The 25057-nt window shown below is 40.8% G+C and overlaps 1 protein-coding gene across 1 annotated transcript in view; it reads left to right on the top strand.

The window, feature by feature from the left end:
- The window catches only part of LOC124615519 (polynucleotide 5'-hydroxyl-kinase NOL9), a 72320-nt gene that overhangs the window by 15498 nt on the left and 31765 nt on the right, over window positions 1–25057 (top strand). Inside the window, exons 3-5 of the mRNA XM_047143480.1 lie at window positions 10107–10323; window positions 10446–10588; window positions 14844–15078. Coding sequence (XP_046999436.1) covers window positions 10107–10323; window positions 10446–10588; window positions 14844–15078 — 595 coding nt within the window. The remainder of the gene's footprint in view (window positions 1–10106; window positions 10324–10445; window positions 10589–14843; window positions 15079–25057) is intronic.

The raw sequence follows: 25057 nt of genomic DNA on the forward strand, positions 1-25057 counted from the left end.
TAATCTAATTCACCCATCATCACTTGATTTAATATGGCTACATTTCTGTGCTCATGTTGATGTTCACCATGAACTTTTACTTCCTTTGGCTAACTTCTCCTTCGAGTCTTTACTGGTTTCTGTACAAGTTGTAAATAACCTTTCTCTCGATGTTTTCTATCCCTGCTGTCTAAACCGAGGTTGCATTCAATTTCTAATAACTTTGTGCCATTAATGGTATTTCAAACCTGGTCACGTAGCCAGTGATAATTATATTTTTATATGTTAAGGCTAACTTTCTCTCATCTGAAGAACTACGAGTTAGTGGAATTATCCTGCAAAAGTAACAATAATTTATGTAGTTCATTGGTGACCTCAGGTCATGCAAATAAATTCTTCTATGATTTCAACTATGAACAAAGGTCTGAGGTACAGGCAATGTGTACCAGAAGCCCAGTGTTCAATGAACTCTCATATGTACCTATGGAAGTACAAACTTTAGGCGTTCTAAAATGTTAATATTATTGTTGTACAGCCCATAATTAAATTATAGCACCATATGATGAATGACATTTAGTTCCTGGCTAAAACAAAAGCACTTAAAATACAAGACACAACATTTCTTAGGGGAAAAAAAAATGTGTACATGTGCAAAGGAATAAAAGACTGTGTACTGGTCAGAAGTGGCAAAGATAATTTATTTTATTTATATATCCATCCATGGAAAATATAAATTGTATGGATGTTATCAACACATAAATACATAAAATACAGACACAAAGGTATATAAATGTGCACATTACCCACATAAATATATACATACATTTCTTGTCTTACTGAGTTACCCCCATTTGGACATTGCATTTAACTGTTCTATTGAACATATTGTCAAGTGCCTCTAATTGCAGTAATTAATCGTTAGCACAGTTGTCAACAAAATTTACCCATCAGTTTAGGTAATCTTTTATTGTGTAAAAACACTTTTATAACAAATAATTTTTTAGGGTATTGCTGACGGCATGTGTTTCACTTTTGTCTTTGATCTCTTGTGGTAGTTTATTGTATAGTTTAATTCCATTATGTAGCACACAATTTTGTGTTTTTGTTTTGTTTTTTCTATTGAGATGTAAGTAATGGCTGTATCTGGTTCCATGTTTGTGTAGAGACCTGTTCATTGGGTACTGATCAGTGTCGTTTTATAATATGGATCACTGTTTGCAAAATTTACTCACATGGAACAGTCAAAATTCCCATAGATTTAAACAGCTGAGTGCAGTGAGTTCTCTTGCTGATTTTTGTCATTTGTTCCCCAGAATATTATCCCATCACTCATCATAGGATGAACATATGCAAAATACACTCCTGGAAATTGAAATAAGAACACCGTGAATTCATTGTCCCAGGAAGGGGAAACTTTATTGACACATTCCTGGGGTCAGATACATCACATGATCACACTGACAGAACCACTGGCACATAGACACAGGCAACAGAGCATGCACAATGTCGGCACTAGTACAGTGTATATCCACCTTTCGCAGCAATGCAGGCTGCTATTCTCCCATGGAGACGATCGTAGAGATGCTGGATGTAGTCCTGTGGAACGGCTTGCCATGCCATTTCCACCTGGCGCCTCAGTTGGACCAGCGTTCGCGCTGGACGTGCAGACCGCGTGAGACGACGCTTCATCCAGTCCCAAACATGCTCAATGGGGGACAGATCCGGAGATCTTGCTGGCCAGGGTAGTTGACTTACACCTTCTAGAGCACGTTGGGTGGCACGGGATACATGCGGACGTGCACTGTCCTGTTGGAACAGCAAGTTCCCTTGCCGGTCTACGAATGGTAGAACGATGGGTTCGATGACGGTTTGGATGTACCGTGCACTATTCAGTGTCCCCTTGACGATCACCAGTGGTGTACGGCCAGTGTAGGAGATCGCTCCCCACACCATGATGCCGGGTGTTGGCCCTGTGTGCCTCGGTCGTATGCAGTCCTGATTGTGGCGCTCACCTGCACGGTGCCAAACACGCATACGACCATCATTGGCACCAAGGCAGAAGCGACTCTCATCGCTGAAGACGACACGTCTCCATTCGTCCCTCTATTCACGCCGGTCGCAACACCACTGGAGGCGGGCTGCACGATGTTGGGGCGTGAGCGGAAGACGGCCTAACGGTGTGCGGGACCGTAGCCCAGCTTCATGGAGACGGTTGCGAATGGTCCTCGCCGCTACCCCAGGAGCAACAGTGTCCCTAATTTGCTGGGAAGTGGCGGTGCGGTCCCCTACGGCACTGCGTAGGATCCTACGGTCTTGGCGTGCATCCGTGCGTCGCTGCGGTCCGGTCCCAGGTCGACGGGCACGTGCACCTTCCGCCGACCACTGGCGACAACATCAATGTACTGTGGAGACCTCACACCCCACGTGTTGAGCAATTCGGCGGTACGTCCACCCGGCCTCCCGCATGCCCACTATACGCCCTCGCTCAAAGTCCGTCAACTGCACATACGGTTCACGTCCACGCTGTCGCGGCATGCTACCAGTGTTAAAGACTGCGATGGAGCTCCGTATGCCACGGCAAACTGGCTGACACTGACTGCGGTGGTGCACAAATGCTGCGCAGCTAGTGCCATTCGACGGCCAACACCGCGGTTCGTGGTGTGTCCGCTGTGCCGTGCGTGTGATCATTGCTTGTACAGCCCTCTCGCAGTGTCCAGAGCAAGTATGGTGGGTCTGACACACCGGTGTCAATGTGTTCTTTTTTACATTTCCAGGAGTGTATGTTGTTCTGGTGCATTAGCTACTACACGCAAAATTTATTATTCTCAGTGCAAAGTATGCTGAAGCTATTCATTTCCTGAGGGCATTAACATGCCCAGTCCATTTTAGTTGTGTGTCAACATGTATCCTTAGAAATTCTGTTTGTGATACATATTCTGTGAGCTCTTTGTTCACTTTTAAATAGTTATTTTTGGTTTTTCTGCTTATGTGGAAACTAATACTGTGTTTGTTTTATATTCAAAGTTAATTTGTTGTTGTCTACCCATCTGAAATATGCCTGAGTGTTTCTTCAGCTTTGTCCTTTAGTACACTTAATGATGTTTCACTGATTAGAATGTTACTGTCATTAGCAAACAATACTGTTTCACCATGTTTGACACACTGGGGAAAATCGTTGATAAATATCACAAATAGTATTGGACCAAGCACACTTCCTTGGGGCTACAATATTAATATACTCAGTGACAGAAAGGTGTAGTTTGTTTGAGAGATTTCTACCCGCAGCACTCTGTTTTTTGGGTGTGAATGAAACCACTTATTTGCTACCCCTCTTATTCCTATAGCTTCCAGTTTATTTAACAAAATTGTGTAATCTACTGTGTCAAAGGCTTTATTGAAGTCAAGGAAGATGCCTTTTATATGCCGTCATTTATTGAGTGCTTTCAGAGCAACACTGGTAAAATGAGCCATTGCTGATTGTGTGCTTTTATGAGGCCGGAACCCAAACTCTTCTTTACACAGAAGATTGCACTTTGTTAGGTATCCCATGAGTCTGATTTTCATTATGGATTCCGCTACTTTTGAAAATGATAACAGTAAAGAGAAGGGCCAATAATTTTCTGTATTTTTGGGGTCTCCTTTCTTATGCAGGGGCAGGACCTTCACATGCTTTATTGCCTCTTGGGAGCAACCTGTGGTGAATGATTCATTCATGATACTGTCTATACAATCCTTCAGCAAGCACACAGGCACTTCATCAATATCTTTTATTTTTTTGGTTCTGAGCAACATTGCTTATCTCTTCTGAAGTGGTGGCTTGCAGCATCATTGTGTTTGGAACATAGTTCAGTGTTTGTACAGGCTTATTTTGTCAAATTTGTGTTGTAGCTGGGTAGCTATGTTGCTGAAATATTGATTTGCAAAGTTTGCAATTTTTGTTTGGATAATGTGTTGTGGCACCATTGTGTTGTGTGTATGTTTACCTGTTCTGTCTTTTTTCTATTTGTCTCCTGTTTGGTGACATTCCAGGATGCTTTCATTTTGTTTTCTCCATTTTCTATAATGTTTATCATATTGAGGCCATTTTACTGTTATTAACACTGTTGTATATATATTTTTTGTATGGATGATAGTATTTTTGAAATGCAGTATCATTTTGGTTGGTTTTTATGCTGCTGAGGTGTTCGAGTGTTACGTAGGATTTTCCTTGTCCTGTTGGTCACCCAGTTACTGTTGTTTCGTGTTTTAGTGACTCATAGTACTTTTGGGGACACTTCTTCAAACCTGAATTTAAATTTTGATAGAAACTGAAAACTTCCTGTCCGTACTAGTTTCCAAGGACACTTCTTCCCATGTTTCAGTGTTCATTTTCATGGTAAATTCAACCTTTTTTGCTTAGAGAAAACTCTTCTATGTGTGAGTGTTTTGTTTCACATCTATGTTTAATTTTAAGAGCTGACTGGCATGATATGAAAGGCCCAGGTTACCTACAACATCATTACAGTTTGCTTTCTCCAAGTCATTTAGTACACGGTCAGTGATTGTTGCAGAATGCTTAGTTACTCTTGTGGCTTTGTTAGTCAATGATGATATTCCTTAGCTGTACATAATGTTGAGAAATGTGTTGCAGTTTCTGAGAATACCTTTTGCACATAATCTAGTTTTATTTCTCATTGTTCTACCATATGGTTTATGTTTAATTTTATAAACCCACTTACAATTAACATCCTGCCGATCTTGAGGCAGATCCACTAAATCCCAGATACCATTTAGTGTTCATGGAGACTTTTCATTTTTCATTGCTTCATACCACTTCTCATTCTCTGGATGCCATTACATCCCTGAAAGTTTGTAGTTCATCACTGACTGCTGCATAAGCCAGTTATTTTGGGAAGGAACTGTAGGGCAAGTTCATCATGCTTTCTTAGATTTATTCCTAACAGAGAAACCTTCACAGTAGCTTAAGGTCCATGTTCTTGCAAAAATTCCTCTTCATTTTCAACTGATTGTTGAACTTCATTTCCTTCTGTATCTGTCAGGAAGTTGTACTCATGCATAATGTTGTTGGGTCCAAGTTCTGTAGGATATCCTGTGGCATTTTCATTGAAAACCATGTATTGTGAAACAGTTATCTTGTTTGTTACAGGTTAATAATGCCTTTAATTGTTATTGTAACCAATCATTACCATACACTGTCATTTACTTTCAAATTTGGATTGAAACTGTTTGGGAATATGCATAAAGCATTCAGCACCAAATCTCCTCATACACTTTAATGATTTTTCTTTCTGAACCATTTCTCATAATGCATCTCATCACAATTAGGCTTATGTGGACAGTAATTTAATGTATACACTACCATGTTGATTCTGTCCGAAGTGTGTGTCTAAGACAAGAATTGAGAAGCATTGGGTGAGCACTTTCGACTATAGATCTGATTTCACATTTAGCTTTACCATTTTGCTCTGGTGTATACGGTGAACAGGTTTCATGGATGATACCAGTCTTCTTGAAATGATTATGAAATTGATCATGAATAAACTCTCTCCCATTATCAGTCATAGTAACTTTAAGCTTATTCCTTGACAGCCTTTCCACTGACTGTTGAAACTCTAAGAACATGGAAGCCATATCACTTCTAATGTCGAGAAAATATACAAACCTATATGAAGTAAGGAAAAATAACAGAATAAAATAACAGAATAGTTAGATCCACCTAATGATGTGTGTGGCATCTGTCCACATACGTAAGCATGAATAAATTCTCCTTTGAGCACAGGAGCAAGTCTGAAAACTTGATCTGGATCCATTCCTATTCAATTTACCATACTGACATGATTCAAACAAGAACTTACTTAAAGCAACTGATTGTATTTGTGGAATCAAGACACAATCAGTCAGTTTCTTCAAATTTTCAAAATTTACGTGTTTCAACCTTTTGTGCCATAACACTGCAAAGTCAGATGATACACAACTTGCTTGTTCCACATTTTCCATACAAAATAACATTCTGTAACATTGATTTTGAAATATGGTCTCCCGGCTGATACACAAAGTTGAAATATGCTCACTATTTTTATTTACTTTAATTTGGCATATTTTTTGGCAGTACCTTTTCCGTTAGATGTTTACAAGGCGATATTGGTCTTGGCTTCAGTTGTCTAGTGGAAGTATGATTCCACAATGCATCTTTGTCGGCTGCAGAAATGACCTGGTTCAATGTGTTTGCCTCATTTTTGCTGCTTCAATTACCATTTCTTCGAATGTAGTTTCTTCTTAAAGTTTATATAAAAAAATAGTAACATAATTCAAAATTATTTATGATGGCGACCTGCACATTGTTCTATTGTCAACACACACTAAGAGTTAACTGCCAACTGACTATAGTCAAGACGACTCCAGCATCAAAGACATTTTACACAACACACAAGCTTCCACTTGTAATCAGTCTCTTTGCTATTCTTCGACACATTTACTGATAGTAATCAATATGCTTTCACTCTCAAAAATATAAGTAAATTAACACATAATAAGGCAAATTAATAAAAAAAAGTTCTGACAAAAAATATAAGAAAACATTTACAATTTGGTATCGACAAATCCGGTAGAAAATAACACATCTCCCAGATCCATTACAACTTTCAGCTTTTACACCACTTGCCACCAGCCTCTCACTAAATATCTGAATGTTGTTATTGTTAAATGTGACTTCTAATCCTTTACTGGCTACTGCTCTCACTGAAAAAAAGATTTTTTTTTGTCAAACCAGGAACACACTATGTATTGTCCAGTTTACGAGGTTCCCATACAACATTTACTAGTGCATTTAACTTTACTGGCCCAATACCTTTGGTGCAGACAACTGAATTACCTACTATCTGAACAGGAACTTTGAACTTCCCTAGTGGTTAAAGCATTAAAAACATTCCTCGTGCGAGGTAATGTATTTTGATATAGTGATTTTTATGGATAATTTGGAAGTCACATGAGTTTGACTTTGGTTTTAAACTGTCTGAGGTGGGCTTTCTTCCTGTTAAGTTTTAATCCATTTACATTAAACTAATGTTCTAATTTATTTAGGTTGTCAACGACTCTCTGGAGAACTTATTCTGTGGTCTCACTTTCAATGAGTAGGTCTACAGATATGTCATCTGCAAACAAACCTGAGTGTGATGTTATATTTAGTGATAAATCATTGACATAAAATGAAAAAAGGATGTAACCATGATCAGCCTGATCAATTTAATAGGGAACAAGGTTCTCAAGCTATATTATTACCAGTGGTTTGTGTAATTGTACCTAAATATGGTTGTGGGTTGTGAGCTGAACTGTGAGCTCCATGATTCTCTCTATTTAACCTCGCTCTAGAACAGGTAGAAGTGAAATATGCAGCCATAAAAATCTTTGACCACATCCAAGATATGAGTAGTGAATCTGAGAGATATGTTCTTTAATAAATGCAAAGTTGGAATATGAAATACACTCCTGGAAATGGAAAAAAGAACACATTGACACCGGTGTGTCAGACCCACCATACTTGCTCCGGACACTGCGAGAGGGCTGTACAAGCAATGATCACACGCACGGCACAGCGGACACACCACGAACCGCGGTGTTGGCCGTCGAATGGCGCTAGCTGCGCAGCATTTGTGCACCACCGCAGTCAGTGTCAGCCAGTTTGCCGTGGCATACGGAGCTCCATCGCAGTCTTTAACACTGGTAGCATGCCGCGACATCGTGGACGTGAACCGTATGTGCAGTTGACGGACTTTGAGCGAGGGCGTATAGTGGGCATGCGGGAGGCCGGGTGGACGTACCGCCGAATTGCTCAACACGTGGGGCGTGAGGTCTCCACAGTACATTGATGTTGTCGCCAGTGGTCGGCGGAAGGTGCACGTGCCCGTCGACCTGGGACCGGACCGCAGCGACGCACGGATGCACGCCAAGACCGTAGGATCCTACGCAGTGCCGTAGGGGACCGCACCGCCACTTCCCAGCAAATTAGGGACACTGTTGCTCCTGGGGTAGCGGCGAGGACCATTCGCAACCGTCTCCATGAAGCTGGGCTACGGTCCCGCACACCGTTAGGCCGTCTTCCGCTCACACCCCAACATCGTGCAGCCCGCCTCCAGTGGTGTCGCAACAGGCGTGAATGGAGGGACGAATGGAGACGTGTCGTCTTCAGCGATGAGAGTCGCTTCTGCCTTGGTGCCAATGATGGTCGTATGCGTGTTTGGCGCCGTGCAGGTGAGCGCCACAATCAGGACTGCATACGACCGAGGCACACAGGGCCAACACCCGGCATCATGGTGTGGGGAGCGATCTCCTACACTGACCGTACACCACTGGTGATTGTCGAGGGGACACTGAATAGTGCACGGTACATCCAAACTGTCATCGAACCCATCGTTCTACCATTCGTAGACCGGCAAGGGAACTTGCTGTTCCAACAGGACAGTGCACGTCCGCATGTATCCCGTGCCACCCAACGTGCTCTAGAAGGTGTAAGTCAACTACCCTGGCCAGCAAGATCTCCGGATCTGTCCCCCATTGAGCATGTTTGGGACTGGATGAAGCGTCGTCTCACGCGGTCTGCACGTCCAGCACGAACGCTGGTCCAACTGAGGCGCCAGGTGGAAATGGCATGGCAAGCCGTTCCACAGGACTACATCCAGCATCTCTACGATCGTCTCCATGGGAGAATAGCAGCCTGCATTGCTGCGAAACGTGGATATACACTGTACTAGTGCCGACATTGTGCATGCTCTGTTGCCTGTGTCTATGTGCCTGTGGTTCTGTCAGTGTGATCATGTGATGTATCTGACCCCAGGAATGTGTCAATAAAGTTTCCCCTTCCTGGGACAATGAATTCACGGTGTTCTTATTTCAATTTCCAGGAGTGTAAATATACATACATAATGCACATATAAATGTGTAGCATCTAGCCTTATAAACATTGTTATTTGTTACTTTTGTGAACTAATGGATACATTTTACATCAAAGTCAAACATTAGATAACCTTCGCAAGACATTGTGTGAAGATGACTTTGTGAAGGCTCAATTCATCATTGTGACTGCTTAGCAGAGTCATTAATATAAGGCTATAATACAGTGTGCTGCCACAGTGCAGTGGTCAGCATATAAATTCCCTGTGCTGAAGGATGTAGGTTCCAATGCATCAGAATTTTTTATTTCTAATACTTTTCCATGTGACTTTCATCATAATGTATTGGAATTTTTTTATTTCTAATACTTTTCCATGTAACTTTCATCATTTATTGACTTTCTTATTTGTTATTATTTTTCTTCCTATCATTCCTTTTTCACTTGGGAATCTGCCTTTGTCACCTATAATCTGCAGTCAAGTGCCAACCAGGACTGCTCTTCGGTTGGTAAAGTGGCAGCTTGTGTAGCCAGTTTGAGGATAATTGCAGGCAACCAATAGGATAATTTCAGGTAACCAATGACAGTGAGAAATTACAGGTTGCCTTTGGTGCTGCAATGTAAACTTCTCTGTCATGAGTTTTCTCATAGAGGTTAGCTTTAATCGCCGTGAACAAAGTGATCGTGATTTTAATTCTGCTGCAGACTGTAGCCCCCATCTTCTCGGATACATTGCACATCACGAGGTGTTGTTAGGTTGGGACAGGAGTTTAAATTCAGGGCTACTACACACATCGTCTGCTGCAGTTCAGTCATTGGTCGCTTAGAATCTGTTGCCAACAGAGCATCTCACATTTCTGACGTACCTCGCAGTGGCTACTTCCAGCATTGCTTCACATTATGCATAAAAATCATTTGGTAAGCAACCTGATGTTTTTTATGTTGCCTGTAGCTGAGCAGTAGCTGGCAGCCAATGTGGCAACTCTGTATCGGCAAGAGACGGATGTCAACTATCAAGTTATTTTAATTGGACTATAATTAACATACCATATACACTAATAACTACTGTGATGAGTGTTCTGAGCCTAAAAATAACCAGTTAACATACTGTTTATTGTCTTGAGCCAAAGTTTATTTTTTAGTGGGTCTTCTTTCTTTGAAGATCTGCTTTGAAACATGGTAATTGCTGTTTTGAGTATTTCTGTGTAATTGTTTTTAATGACTTTTTTTTTTCTTTTTGTAGAAACCAACTGCACTGTCATATGTGGTGGAAAAGGGGTTGGAAAATCAACTTTGCTAAGGTTTCTTATAAATAGGAGCCTATCTTCATATAAGGAAATCCTTTGTCTTGATTTTGATTTGGGGCAAGCTGAATTTACAGTTCCTGGCTGCATATCTGCTGTAATGATCAAGAAGCCACTACTTGGGCCAAATTTTACACATCTCCTGCAACCAGAGAGGTAAAATTGGTAACTGAAGCCAATAAACTGTATACAATGCAACTGTGTTTTTTTCTTGACAAGGTAAAGGTGACCCACACAAATTACTGTCTCTAATTTATTTTGTTCTTATGTTTATACAGGATGGTCTTCATAGGAGATGTTAATGTGAGCAATTGTCCCACACTCTACCTTGAAGGTGCAAAGTTCATAATTGATTATTGCAAATCCCAAGCAGAGTTTCAGCACATTCCATGGTTTGTTAATACTATGGGATTTTGCAAAGGTAAATGGCTATTTGCCCTATGTTACATGGATTCTGGAGGTTACTCCATCAGATGTATTGATAGATAGTCCATTTTGCTAGTGTAGAGGTTCAAACTATCCATATGGAACATTGTCAACAAAAATGGACTGCAATAAAATGTAGACAGATTAAAACTGTACTTCCCAAATGGTAACAGATCTAGGCATACATAGATAATCACAAAGATTCAAACCCGAAGATTTCTTGAAGTGGCATGAGATGAAAGAGGTAGTATAAGTTAAGACTTATTAGAGGTTAATTCGAGTTATGACACATTTTTTGGAGACTGAACAACTCACCTGTAAGAATAAATACAGATTTGGGAAACACTGGTGGTGCGAGACCCATCTTTGTCCTTTCATCCACATGACAGGCGAACACTAGTAGGTGCCGAGGGTCTTGACTTCCAGGAAATGTGCTACAGCTTAACGCTGCCATCTGGTAAATAAAATGTATTCTTGCAGACTGTAAGACCAAGTAAAATGTAACATGAACCTTAGCTGCACCTGTGGATGGACAGGGAAGGGGACCAAGATAATGATGAGGAATCCGTTGCAGGCAGCCACTACATGCCACAAGAAGTTCCAAACTGCCTCATTTCTCTCTTCGTTTGTAAATTCAGTTATTTTATCAACAATCTCAAATGCCTGATTTTGATGTACTCTCCCTGCAGTGTCTGTGCTTTAGACATTAATTCCAAGTAATATAGATGTAGTGCAATTAATAGTTGCACTGACAAATGAGGAAATTAAGTTGCTGCCCCTGTGGAACAGAGAGATATACTTGCCCATTGCTCACGGGGGAGTTAATACTGTGCAAGTTCTTGTGGTGGCACTTAATCCTTTGAAACTGTATGGCTGGCTTTTGAGCTTTGAGGCACTTAAATAACTGGAATGTAGTAATTACTTGCCCATGAGTTGTGAGTTTAGAATGCAATAGCCTGTTCTTTTTCATAGTTTTAATATCTGAAAATTTTAGATTTGAAGTCCTTGTGAGTCAGAGCAGGATTTAATTATTTTCATTGAACTGACTGACACGTGGCTCTGCCTTTGATTGTGTACACCTACCGGGTTACAGGACTGGAGTAGATGGTGGTGGGAGGGTGCATGGGACAGGTTTTACACCGGGGGCAGTTACAAGGGTAGGAGCCAGAGGGTAGGGAAGGTGGTTTGGGGGTTTCATAGGGATGAACTAAGAGGTTACGAAGGTTAGGTGGATGGCGGAAAGACACTCTTGGGGGAGTGGGGAGGATTTCATGAAGGATGGATCTCATTTCAGGGCAGGATTTGAGGAAGTCATATCCCTGCTGGAGAGCCACATTCAGAGTCTGATCCAGTCCCGGAAAGTATCCTGTCACAAGTGGGGCACTTTTGTGGTTCTTCTGTGGGAGGTTCTGGGTTTGAGGGGATGAGGAAGTGGCTCTGGTTATTTGCTTCTGTACCAGGTCGGGAGGGTAGTTGCGGGATGCGAAAGCTGTCTTCAGGTTGTTGGTGTAATGGTTCAGGGATTCCGGACTGGAGCAGATTCGTTTGCCACGAAGACCTAGGCTGTAGGGAAGGGACAGTTTGATGTGGAATGGGTGGCAGCTGTCATAATGGAGGTACTGTTGTGTTTGTGTTTGTTTGTGTGTCTGTCAACCTGTCAGCACTTTCATTTGGTAAGTCACATCATCTTTGTTTAGGGCTTGTACTGCATTGCCTGTTAAGAGCTTTCTAGTGAAGTGCAACTTCATAGTGTGAGATCACCGACCTTATTTACCTGACCTAGAACTGTTTGACTTTTATCTATTCCCTAAAGTCAAATCTGCATTAAAAGGAACGAGATTTTAGTCTGTTGAAGCAGTGAAAGAAAAAGTGGCATGCATCATCAAGGAGCTCACATAGGAAGACTTCTAGCGCTGTTTCCCTTAATGCAAAATTCAGCTGGAGCATTGTAGGGATAGGGGGTGAAGTATATTGAAGGTGACAGTAACTAAATGTGTTTGTTTTTTAAATAAAATGCTTTACAGCAATTGTCCCTTTATTTTATAACAACGTCTCGTATGTGTGTATTTTGGTCCAAGTGAGAAACTGACCTAGACTTTTTGTTTTATATTTAGTGCATTTAAGATGTGCTGTAATGTTAAAGGAATATAATAAACCTCCGTATCAACATCAACGAAGTAGAAATAAGCACATTTTTATATGTGTGACTTTAGTGGTCGAAGGGAGCCTAAAGTTGCTAGTAACTTAACAAAGATGTACTGATGATGAATGTTTACTCTTATTATCTGATCACCAGAAAGAAAACTGTATCACTTAATACAGTCTATACATTAAACCACAAGTAAGCTGGTATGTTGGCCACTATATATGTTTAATACTCTCCTCAAAGAAATACCCGAACGTAGATAAAACTGTAATGTGGTGGCTGGTAAATAAAATGTAAACAATACCCGCACAATAAGATTATACATGGCAACTGGGACCAAAAATGGAATCCACTACAATAACTAAAAATGAGTATTATAGTTTTTCCACTGTTGGCTAAACACAGAACATCCTCATAACACATCCAAGTGTCTCAAGATTGCCTTACCACTGTTGAACGCTACCTTTCCCAGTGTCCTTCAGACTTCAAACCCACTACCTCATTACTAACCCGCAACTACTTCTCATTTGACGGGAAGGTATATAAACAAATCCATGGCACAGCCATGGGCACCCACATGGCACCCTACTATGCCAAACTTTTTATGAGCTATCTAGAGGAGACCTGCCTAGCTTCCCAAAACACCAAACCCCTAGTCTGGTTCAGGTTCATTGATGATATCTTCATGATCTAGACTCAGGGCCAAAACACCATAACTTCGTTCCTCTACAACCTCAGCACCTTATCTCCTATCCGCTTCACGTGGCCCTCCTCAGCTCAGCATGCCACCTTCCTAGATGATGACCTGACACCTCTCTGTCAACGTTAAATGCACCAACCACCAGTACCTGCATTTTGACAGCTGTAATCCCTTTCACACCAAAGAATCCCTCCATACAGCTTGGCCACCCAGGGACAGCGTATATGCAGAGACTAAAACACCCTTGCCCAATATGCTGAGGGTCTTACCAAGGCCTTCACAGACAGGCACTATCCCCCAGATGTAGTCTGCAAACAGATATCCCATGCCATTTCCCCTCACAGCACAAATACTCCTACCACCCCCAAGAACCAGCCACAAAGGAAGGGCCCCTTTATCACCCAGTACCACCCTGTGCTGGAAAATCTGAACCACATCCTTTGCCAGGGCTTTGACTACCTATCATCATGCCCTGAAATGATGGACATCCTACCTCAGATACTTCCCACCCCTCCTAAAGTGGTATTCAGTCACCCCCCAACCTCCGCAACATCCTACCCTATGCCACTCCCAACCCTCGCCCCTTGCCACAAGGATCTTATCCCTGTGGGAGACTCAGGTGCAAAATCTGCCCAATCCACCCACCCAGCACTTCCTTTTCGGGGGCACAACATGCAGCTGGGCATAACAGACTTGATTTCAATGGCTGCTTCACTACCCAAGCCACCTGGATCATTCCCTCGACATCCAGCTTTTCTGAACTGTGCACATGGGACTTATCGTTACAACACATTCTCTGCGCCCATAATTACCCCAACCTCAACTAATGGTAGTATATTGTCCCCCCACATTTCACCCAACCGTTTGCACCCACCCTCCCCCCATCCATCATCTCCTCCGCCTTCCACATTCTCATCTCCCACCCTCTTTATTTGCAGCCTTATGCCAATACATTTGCCTGTTTTTCCCCACTCTCTCCTTTTTTCTCCTTTTTCACCCTCCTCCCTGCTGCACAAAGTCCCGGTGTTTCATCTGTTGGCAGTCTAGTCCCTCCCACAACGTTTATCTCTCTCCACATCCGTACACAACTATCCCTTATCCTTCCTGCCTCCTCCAGATTGGTGTTTGCATTCCACTTGATAGATGCATTCTGACCCAAGATGCTTGCGTTGGTGGTTGTGTGTGCACGAGGTGTGCTTCCTTGTGTATATGTGTGAATGGTGTATGTCTTATCTTTTGCTGATGAAGGCTGTCGCGAAAGGTTTGTTTAATTGTCTTTTAATTGTGCCTGTCTGCAACATGGTGTGTCTTCTTTATGGTAAATAGCAATCTGTCTTTTCCTACAGTGTTGTTATTCCTGCTTGGAGTTTCCCGTGTTTGATTTATTATTTTATCTGTTTATAGGTCTTGGAGTTGAGCTAATGATGAACTTGCTCCATATGTTATCTCCAACTAATGTCGTCCAGCTGCAAAGTCGCTCAAACAAACGAAACTATCCAAAACACCTGGAGGCTGAATATGTTCGAAATTACAGAAGTTCTTTGAAATACATTAATTACATTAATAGAAACCTTTCTTATGATTTGCATCTCATCCCATCAGCTGCAGAGTCTAAATCTGAAGGACAAGAAGCTGAGTGGTAAGTGGCTTTTTAGTAGATCTTAGGATTAGTGGAAACTTGCATTGGGGAATGAAACTGAACAACTGTGCGGTGTCATGGTTCCTTCCGTCCTTTACCTGCACCTAGATCTTAGGATTAGTGGAAACTTGCATTGGGGAATGAAACTGAACAACTGTGCGGTGTCATGGTTCCTTCCGTCCTTTACCTGCACCTAGCTGTGAACTCGTTGCAGCAGATCGCCGGTAGGAAAGCCGAGCAGAAACCTACCGTACTGCAACTCGCACCAGGCTGCATACAACATAACTATTCCAAGAATCGGGAAAAGGTCTTAATTTTGAATGAAAGGTGGAAATACTGGCAAAACTCTGGTATATTCTGAACCTTGATAATGTACATGTTCACTGCCAAGCCCATGCTAATCTTAACACAGTCATGCACAAACCATTTCATTCACGTTAGCAAGTTTATGCTAATGTATTTGTCGAAATCTGAACAGCTACTTACCATGGATTGTTCTTAAATGAAAATGTTCGCCATACTGTTGAGTTTATTGGTGTCTAATGCACTCAAGGTTTTAGTCACAGATCTGCTCAATATGTCATGTGGAATAAATATGCTTTCATTTTAAAACATTTCAGAAACATGTAGCACAACTAAAACCGGCAAATTATAACTTCCTTTGGAGTTCATACTACACATGACTGTATCATTGAAAGACTGTGCTCTGACTTCTAGACTGCTGTAAGCATTCTATATCTCCAAGAGAAAAGACGTATGAAGAATACTCCATTCTGATTGGTCAGCTTTCTTTAAGGCCAATAGAAAAACATATTCTCCTACATTAGTCTGCACTTTTAATGACTAATCAATCAACAAATAACACACTTTTGAACTGTACTTTTTCCCAAAATAAATATTTAACATTCTGATATTGTGTTCATACTTTACATTATTAACTATTTTCATTTGTATTCTAATTAGCTTTTCTTTTACCATAAGCTTACTTAACATATTATGATACAAAATTCCCCATCATCTCCATTCACACTGTCTTAAAACTTTCTCACACTAGTTCGTACAGTGTTCATCAGTAGAACAATGATCTATGTATTTACTTTAGACCTCATTCACACATCATTCACACTAGTAATAGCATATACAAAATTGTATCAACATAAAAAACATAAATGCCTTCAAGAAATAAACAGAACAATTCACAAACCTTTCTCTTGAGCTGTTTCTTGAATGCCTCTGTGCACTGCTGGACTCTGGTGGTCAAAATTCTTAACTACATTATAGTTCTTTCTGTTTAGTCCTGTCTGCTACCATCCTCTAGCAGATGAAAATTAGAACTACGTACTACAGTGATTTGAGAATTTCTGTGTAAATTCTAGAACCACTCAGCCTTCTACCGTCTCGAATACACGATATTCTAGACATGAGTGTGGGATGGTAGAATCCTACCTACCGCATGTCACGTTTGTGTGTGTGGGTTTAAAATCAGTCGCGGGAAGAAAGTAGACATGGTGGTCGGACGGCACCGACAAGTAGCTGTCGGGCAATCCATAGATGTTTTAGTGAGTGTGTAAGGCAGAACCATGGAGTTTATATGCAGCTCTGTGCTTATTGTGGCATTGACTATTGTTATTAAAACAAGAACAGTTGAAAAAGTATTCTTGTGGACTCTCGACCCAACCTTGTTAGAGGCAAGACTCATTTTATGATTCATGTTAAGAAAGGTCATGGTATCCAAGCCAACTTTCTTTTAACTGAAACTCTACTTGTTTCTAACGTCCGACTGCACGAGAGACTTGCAGGAAGTTACATATTCATGTGGAAAGTGAGTTTTTTTTTGTATATGGAGGTAAAATATGTTGTTAGTTGATGAAAAGTAAAGCTTGTATGTCTACTTATTTCATAAGTAGAAAGACTCTAAAAATTCCTGTACCTAGCGTTATTCGATGGAGAAGAAGTCAAGAGGGTTTTCAGCTGCTGGCTATTCAGTAAACAAGAGTGGCTGCAAATTCCAAGTAAGTCATCTCATAAAGAAGTGGAAGGTGGTTTAGGGAATAAGCTAATATAACCCAGATCCACACTCACACTTTAAGTTGTCAGAATGTTAGAACGTGGTGACCTGTGTGAAAGGACTGAGAAAATAGAAATTTTAAGTCAAAAATGAGAGAAGAAGCTGTTATGTGTTGCCAAGGCAACCAAACATAATAAGACAAGGGGATTACTCCGAGACATTGGAATGTGTTCAAGTATCCTATGGAGCGAAATTTAAATGGAAAAACATTGAAGAAATGAAAAATTCACAACGATAATAATAGTAAAGAAGATTTCGATGTATTTGTCTAAGAAGAAGTACGCATAGAACGCTTCAGCTGAGAAGATCCAGTGCAGGGTATCTACAGCTCTCACATGCATTGCGGGGATGCAGACGCAAAAACCAACTTATATCCGACGCTGCTGGCACCGGCTGCTGCTCACCAGTGCTGATCTGCCTCCACATCCGCTCACCTATGCGATGAAAAATCTATGCCGGGTGAGGGTGAAACAAAATGTGATTACTTTAGTACAAAGTGGTACAAGATACGGTTGAGTGAACTGTTATTGTGTAATTATCATATTTAAAGTTAGTTTTAAATGCTTACAAGAGCTATGGCATATAAAGGTATGGAAAATATACAACAGGTTGGGGAAACTCGAGTAGAACACCTTCAAAGTCATTCCAAAATTCTTTTGGATGTACATTTCCTGTTGGATCAAAACGTAAAAACTGCCTGTTAGTGACATACGATATTTCAGATGATTCTGCTACAAAACTATACTAACTACTGTTAGTTCCATGTCTGAGGTTAATTTCACCTTGGCATAATCTTCTGCTTTGCTCATCCAATTTATTTTCAACCTCTTCTACCTGATTAGTTAACTGAAGATTAGCAAAGAAGTGCCTGACTGGGCTGAGTTGATAAATTTAATCAAAGCGCAGAGTCTTAAGTTAAGCTTATTAAATTCTCAATTAAATACTCAAACGACAAATTTAGGTTTGTTAAATGCCAAAGTCGACTCTCAAAGCAAGGAATTTAATAACATATGCGAAGGCATGGGTGCTCTGAAGACTGAATTCGACGCCATATGTAATAAAGTAGAGAATTTAAAAGTAGATTTAAAGAACGAGTTGGCAAATTCTTTGACCACTCATATAAATCATATGTTTACTAACCTTAGTCAGAAGCAGAATGACACTTTTCAAGATTTATCGAAATGTTAGAATTGAGAACAAATGTACTAATGTAGAATCAGAGCTTATTGAAAAGTTCGGATCTTTTGAAAACATTTACAGTATTAAATATAATGATGTAAGACAGGGAATGAATAACTTAAAGAGAAGTACTAGTCTGCCAGTGTTCAAGAAAAGTTAATATCATATCTATGGGACCCAAAATATTATAATAGTACTTGGGGTACTATAAGGAAATATTTCGATTGGCATTTAACACAAGCAAAGAAGAAGAAGAAGAAGAAGAAGAAGGGGAGATACAATGTAAAGGATGTAAAATTGTATATCCCCCTGGGACATTAACATTCTAAGTTAACGGACGGAGTAATGACCATCGTATCCCGAGTTGCTTTCGATGTTTCTTCAAATTAGTTTCCTGCACTGAATTCCTTTAAAATCTAGAACTATTCTGTAATCCTATTGCTTAGAAAACTGGATATGACTGTTAAATAGAGAACAACTTAAGAGAATCACAGAAAATAAGTAGTATCTAGACTAAATAAACTAAAAAGAGTAGTATATTTGTGGAAAATATAATAAGATGTGACTGGCTGAACAACTGTTATTCTGTAGTGTATAGATTTTCTGTTTTGTATAGAGTATTTTATGCCTTTTATGAGATGTGATATAGATGGGAGGGTTTGTATAAATTTTGAAAGGGGTGGGTATTGTAGATAAAAGCATGATTTACAAGAACAGGTAAATCATTACTAACACAAAACACACATCACACCTTTCAAACAACCCTCACAAACAAGTGTGCCCGATTCTTCATCATTTGCCGTTTCCATAGAGTTGCTAGGATTTACTGTGGGGTCCTCAAAGGGTGAAGGTGGGATAAGTCTGTTCTGTAGGAGACAATTTAACACCAAACCACCTCCGGTGTCTCACTCAAGTACCTGAGGGGTAGGGATCCAAGGGATGGGGGATGGGAAGCGTTTCATGTCTTTGGGGCTATCTTCTTTCTCTTCTTCAATCCTAGCATCCATATCTGTTTTTTCGTTTCTTACTTCTCATTTGAGGACCTGTCTATCTTTTCCCTCTTTCCATATTCACAAACTTCCTTATTTCTGTGGTTACTAAAAACCTAAATCTTATCTTTAGATAACAAGGCCGAGGAATCAGACTACACGAACACACATCCACATATACACAATTATACACTTGTACACAAACATTAAATCACATAAGAGGAAGCCTGTCACGATGTGAGAACTGCCAGGTGTTGTAGGGAAAATGTGTATACATATGGAAATACACTCCTGGAAATTGAAATAAGAACACCGTGAATTCATTGTCCCAGGAAGGGGAAACTTTATTGACACATTCCTGGGGTCAGATACATCACATGATCACACTGACAGAACCACAGGCACATGGACACAGGCAACAGAGCATGCACAATGTCGGCACTAATACAGTGTATATCCAACTTTCGCAGCAATGCAGGCTGCTATTCTCCCATGGAGACGATCGTAGAGATGCTGGATGTAGTCCTGTGGAACGGCTTGCCATGCCATTTCCACCTGGCGCCTCAGTTGGACCAGCGTTCGTGCTGGACGTGCAGACCGCGTGAGACGACGCTTCATCCAGTCCCAAACATGCTCCATGGGGGACAGATCCGGAGATCTTGCTGGCCAGGGTAGTTGACTTACACCTTCTAGAGCACGTTGGGTGGCACGGGATACATGCGGACGTGCATTGTCCTGTTGGAACAGCAAGTTCCCTTGCCGGTCTAGGAATGGTAGAACGATGGGTTCGATGACGGTTTGGATGTACCGTGCACTATTCAGTGTCCCCTCGACGATCACCAGTGGTGTACGGCCAGTGTAGGAGATCGCTCCCCACACCATGATCCCGGGTGTTGGCCCTGTGTGCCTCGGTCGTATGCAGTCCTGATTGTGGCGCTCACCTGCACGGCGCCAAACACGCATACGACCATCATTGGCACCAAGGCAGAAGCGACTCTCATCGCTGAAGACGACACGTCTCCATTCGTCCCTCCATTCACGCCTGTCGCGACACCACTGGAGGCGGGCTGCACGATGTTGGGGCGTGAGCGGAAGACGGCCTAACGGTGTGCGGGACCGTAGCCCAGCTTCATGGAGACGGTTGCGAATGGTCCTCGCCGATACCCCAGGAGCAACAGTGTCCCTAATTTGCTGGGAAGTGGCGGTGCGGTCCCCTACGGCACTGCGTAGGATCCTACGGTCTTGGCGTGCATCCGTGCGTCGCTGCGATCCGGTCCCAGGTCGATGGGCACGTGCACCTTCCGCCGACCACTGGCGACAACATCGATGTACTGTGGAGACCTCACGCCCCACGTGTTGAGCAATTCGGCGGTACGTCCACCCGGCCTCCTGCATGCCCACTATACGCCCTCGCTCAAAGTCCGTCAACTGCACATACGGTTCACGTCCACGCTGTCGCGGCATGCTACCAGTGTTAAAGACTGCGATGGAGCTCCGTATGCCACGGCAAACTGACTGACACTGACGGCGGCGGTGCACAAATGCTGCGCAGCTAGCGCCATTCGACGGCCAACACCGCGGTTCCTGGTGTGTCTGCTGTGCCGTGCGTGTGATCATTGCTTGTACAGCCCTCTCGCAGTGTCCGGAGCAAGTATGGTGGGTCTGACACACCGGTGTCAATGTGTTCTTTTTTCCATTTCCAGGAGTGTATGTGCACATGTATAGGAAGCTATGACAGTTCTACTTTGAATATACGTAAGAATAGGTGCACATACATAATGAAGAACTATAAAGTAGTAATGAGTAATGGATAAATAAGAGAGAGAGGCATGAGCAAAGAAAGAAAACGAAAGTAATGTCAACGTAATAAGTACACTGATGAATTGAGGGATAATGGGAAGTAAATAGTATATGTAGATATAGTATCTATTGAAAATATAGAAGTTGATAAGTAGAGGAGGACTCTAGGGAGTAAATGATGTATTAACAAATGAATGTGAAGTTTAAAATAGATTTATGTCTTTACCAGAAGATAATTATGGTATACATAGAAATATATACTAGGTTCAAATGCCTCTGAGCACTATGGGACTCAACTGCTGTGGTCATAAGTCCCCTAGAACTTAGAACTACTTAAACCTAACTAACCTAAGGACATCACACACATCCATGCCCGAGGCAGGATTCGAACCTGCGACCGTAGCGGTCGTGCAGTTCCAGACTGTAGCGCCCTTAACCACTCGGCCACTTCGGCCGGCTTATATACTAGGGTAATGAACTGTGAGGCCTACTCAGAAAGGAAAAGGGGGGTGAAGTATAAAGGGCAGGCGTACCTACGATCTGTGGCCTAAAAAATACTGATGTTTTGTAAGGGACTTACCTACCAATATGGAAAGAGGAAGTGCTCCCATAAGGTCAACCCACAAGCAATGAATAGGCGCTGATCCTAGGAGAAGGGAACAGTATCGTGACAAAAGTCACAAATTTTATTGGGATTATTGTGGGGAGGGTGAATTCTATGAACAACTAGCATTATTATGTTTCGTGGAACGAAATGAGAGTCAAAAGAACACCTTCATTTCTTCCAGAGTTCCTCCAAACTACAAATAATGAAAATAGTACATGCTAAGAAGAAGGTGGTACAAAAGATAAGAATAGAAAATAGTTTACTCATGTGTCATAAACACCTGAAGTTTACGATTGAGGAAAAAAAAGAGGAAATAAAGAAAAGAAAAAAAAAAAGAGTTCTCACAATTCCTAAATATTAGGAAAGCTGACTCAAACCATGAGCAAATGCTCATGTCTTAGTAACAATATACAGTTAGAAAAGAGTAGAGAAACAGTAAGCGAAAGATTGTTCAAGAGAGAACAGAGAACTGTTATGGAAAGGAAAGATATGTATATAAACATATGTAAGAAATGTATACTGTTAAGACATGAAATGTCATTGTGAGTGATATTATTTGCATAATGATTATGTATAAAATATCCCATTTTCGATCTGAGGGGGGGATATGTAGTGAATCGTGAATTTCTGTGTAAATTCTAGAACCACTCGGCCTTCTACTGTCTCGAACACACAATATTCTGGATATGAGTGTGGGATGGTAGAATCCTACCTATTGCGCGTCACATGTTTGTGCGTGCAGGTTTAAAATCAGTCGCGGGAAGAAAGTGGATGTGGTGGTCGGACGGCACCGACTAGTAGCTGTCGGGCAATCCATAGATGTTTTAGTGAGTGTGTAAGGAAGAACCGACCGAGTGAGGTGGTGCAGTGGTTAGACACTGGACTCGCATTTGGGAGGACGACGGTTCAATCCCGCGTCCGGCCATCCTGATTTAGGTTTTCCGTGATTTCCCTAAATCGCTCCAGGCAAATGCCGGGATGGTTCCTTTCAAAGGGCACGGCTGACTTCCTTCCCCGTCCTTCCCTAATCCGCTGAGACCGATGACCTCGCTGTCTGGTCTCCTTCCCCAAACAACCCAACCCAACCCTAAGGAAGAACCATGGAGTTTATATGCAGCTCTGTGCTTATTGTGTCATTGACTATTGTTATTAAAAGAAGAACAGTTGAAAAAGTATTCTTGTGGACTATTGACGTAACCTCGTTAGTGGCAAGACTCATTTTATGATTCATGTTAAGAAAGGTCATGGTATCCAAGCCAACTTTCTTTTCACTGTAACTCTATTTGTTTCTAACATTCGACTGTTTGAGAGACTTGCCGGAAGTTACATATTCATGTGGAAAGTGAGATTTTTATTGTGTATGGAGGTCAAATACATCGTTAGTTGATGAAAAGTAAAGCTTGGATGTCTACTTATTTCATAAGTAGAAAGACTCTAAAAATTCCGTACCTAGTGTTATTCGACGGAGAAGAAGTCAAGAGGGTTTTCAGCAGCTGGCTATTCAATAAAGAAGAGTGGTTGCAAATTCCAGGTAAGTCTTCTCGTAAAAATGTGGAAGGTGGTTTGGGGAATAAGGCAATATAACCCAGATCCACACTCACATTTTTAGTCATCATTACTCTAAGGTACTCGACTGAATCCCCTTCAGACCATCTGTCACTGTGCACACATGAGTCATTCTCCGAATACATAGGCTCTAGACAGGAGTGACATATGGCAGTCTGGGCCCTATAATTATGAAGTTTTTTTCCAAAAAAATTAGAATTATACAAATTACCAATCCTTGCTTCAAATTTTTAATCTTTCATAAAATTCTCATTCTTATAAACTGAAATTATAAATTTCTTACTCCAAACTTGGCAGTCTACAACTAACCTAGCCTAATCTTTTAATTTCTTTATGAAAAATCATTTCTTACTTGACAAAATTGATGCAAATTTTCACTACATGTTTTCAACATTTTAATAACTTTTTTCAACATGTGTAAATTCATGCTTCATGAAAGTCTTTTGAAGTTAACTACTTATTCACGTTTTTTATTTATGGCACTGTGATTTGTGTTCTTCCATTTAATAATGATATTTTATTCTACCTTAGCACCAGCACATCACTATAATCTTTTCATCACATACATTTCACTGGTTTTTGATTATTGCACCATTGCATTGTAGTGTCCATAACATTCCCCCATTCTCCACATATCTGTCCTTCCAGGGTTTACATGCAATGTTGTCCCTGAAACCATACTTCTGTCTAAGGCTACTTTCTTTACATACATCCTAATACACAATCAATTATTATTACTAGAAATTATTTACAAATTTTATATTTCGTTTAACTTGACTTCAAATGAAAGTAAATTAACAGTGTGTTGCTTCCTTATTTTACTTCAATCAGCATGATCAAATCTACTAGAAATTTTTGGGGAACAATAATTTATTTATTAGAATATAAGAATTTCATTTCGTTTAGAAGACTTAATGATTTTTTCAAGAAACTAGTTGCTATTGAAAGCAAAACTTAAACTTTTTCTTTACTTTAGCTCAACTTGAGAACATTTAATTGTGAAAAACAATTTCACGCAAAACAATTATTTACAGACTTTTATGATACATAGTTACCACTCTTATGCATTGTCTCTTTGCATCACTTCTTCTTCTTTTTTTTACCACTATTGAACAGAAATCAGTTTTTTTTGTATATATATATATAATCTTCACATTCATTCACATTCCTTTCAGAATAAATGTTCTTCAGTTTTATCCAGGTATATTTTTTGTTATATTTGTTAAACTTCCTTTAATTAGGTGGCCACTGTATATCCCATTACATCATTACAAAATGCCTTTTTCTGAACATTATACTTTAGTACTCATCATCAAAATCTCCTTTATTGTCTGTACTTGTCATATCCATTCCCTACATTTCACTTAGCCTCCAATTTATTTTGACATTTTCCAACAGGATATTCCTTCTTACCTGCCATTATTTTAACTGGTACATCAATACACTGTACACTTCCACGTACCAGGGAATAAGTCAATCCTTCCTCTCAACTTTCAGCAGAATGACACACCCTTTTTCTACTTTCCCTTTACGTCATCACCTTTGTACCTTAATTATTTTCTTACATCGATATACTTACGTTGTCACTTCACCCCATTACAATTTGACCCCCATTTTTCTCACCATAAAACTTATTTTGTCATAAGAAACCATTACGCCCTCTGAGGCTGTCAAATACTAATAGAGAAGAAAATTAAAGATGATAGATTCAGCTCAGAATGATAGAAGGGAAGATTGACAATACGAAAAGAAACTGAAATAGCATTGTCA

The sequence above is a fragment of the Schistocerca americana genome, chromosome 5, assembly GCF_021461395.2.
Source record: "Schistocerca americana isolate TAMUIC-IGC-003095 chromosome 5, iqSchAmer2.1, whole genome shotgun sequence".
Lineage (NCBI taxonomy): Eukaryota > Metazoa > Arthropoda > Insecta > Orthoptera > Acrididae > Schistocerca > Schistocerca americana.